Source organism: Eurypyga helias, unplaced genomic scaffold (genome assembly GCF_000690775.1).
Source record: "Eurypyga helias isolate BGI_N326 unplaced genomic scaffold, ASM69077v1 scaffold30790, whole genome shotgun sequence".
Lineage (NCBI taxonomy): Eukaryota > Metazoa > Chordata > Aves > Eurypygiformes > Eurypygidae > Eurypyga > Eurypyga helias.
The window spans coordinates 1-834 of record NW_010228111.1 but is presented as its reverse complement, the minus strand read 5'-3'; the positions used below and the strand labels follow the sequence as shown (position 1 = coordinate 834).

General features: G+C 49.6%; 1 protein-coding gene across 1 annotated transcript in view; it reads right to left on the bottom strand.

Moving 5' to 3' along the window:
* The window catches only part of LOC104514790 (survival motor neuron protein-like), a gene marked incomplete at its 5' end in the record, with an annotated part of 2873 nt that extends 2262 nt beyond the window's left edge, over positions 1–611 (bottom strand). The window contains one exon of the mRNA XM_010158562.1: positions 480–611. Coding sequence (XP_010156864.1) covers positions 480–611 — 132 coding nt within the window. The remainder of the gene's footprint in view (positions 1–479) is intronic.
* Between the last annotated feature and the right edge of the window lie 223 nt (positions 612–834).

Below are 834 nucleotides of genomic sequence, written 5' to 3'. Positions count from 1 at the left end.
ACCCTGGTCTGGTGGAAGGGGCCCCTGCCCATGGCAGCGGGTGGACTGGATGATCTTTAATGTTCCTTCCAACCCAGACCGTGCTGTGATTCTACGATTCTATGAGTGTGTTCATATATATATGTATTAGCCCTCGTAATTCACTGGAGAGGCTACAACTGAGAGCTGCTATGATGTCTGGCTACTTTTGTCACCTTCAGTGTCCCGCGCAGTGAACCCATCGATGGGTCAGAAAAAGCCTAACTTTAAAAAACCCACCAGCAGTGCTGCCACTATCAGCACCGCCACAGCCTGGGGAACAACATCCCGCGTGTAAGTCAGGAGGCAGCAGCACAGCAAATAGCCAGGGAGAAGGCTTTCCTCCCTAGAGAGCAGCGCTGCAAAACTGAGGCCCGATTACATCATCCTATTGTCTCAGGGTACGGTAATGCCAGGCTTAACGCTGGTAAATGAACCGTTTCAGATACGGCTGAGCTTACCCTGCCCAGGTCCGGTGCGGGAAAATGGAGGTTTTGAGGGGGCAGTCTTGCCTTTGTGCTGCTGGTTTTGTTTCGAGGTGACCGCAAAGACTTCTCACTTTCATCTGTTGAGTATGGAGTCCCATTTTCATTCTGAAAGACCAACACATTTCTATGAGATGCACTAAACAGGAGTGCACGGCAAGCGATTTTAGTGCGAAAAAGCTTGAACAGCCCCATCCACATCCTTCCCTTTCCCTCGTTCTTCCAGTCGGGAAAAATAATCTCAATCTCATCTGCTCACCGTGTTACCTATGTTACCGTTCACTTGTTAATTTGTTGTTATCCCCTGTCGTGGTTTAACCTGGGCTGGCAA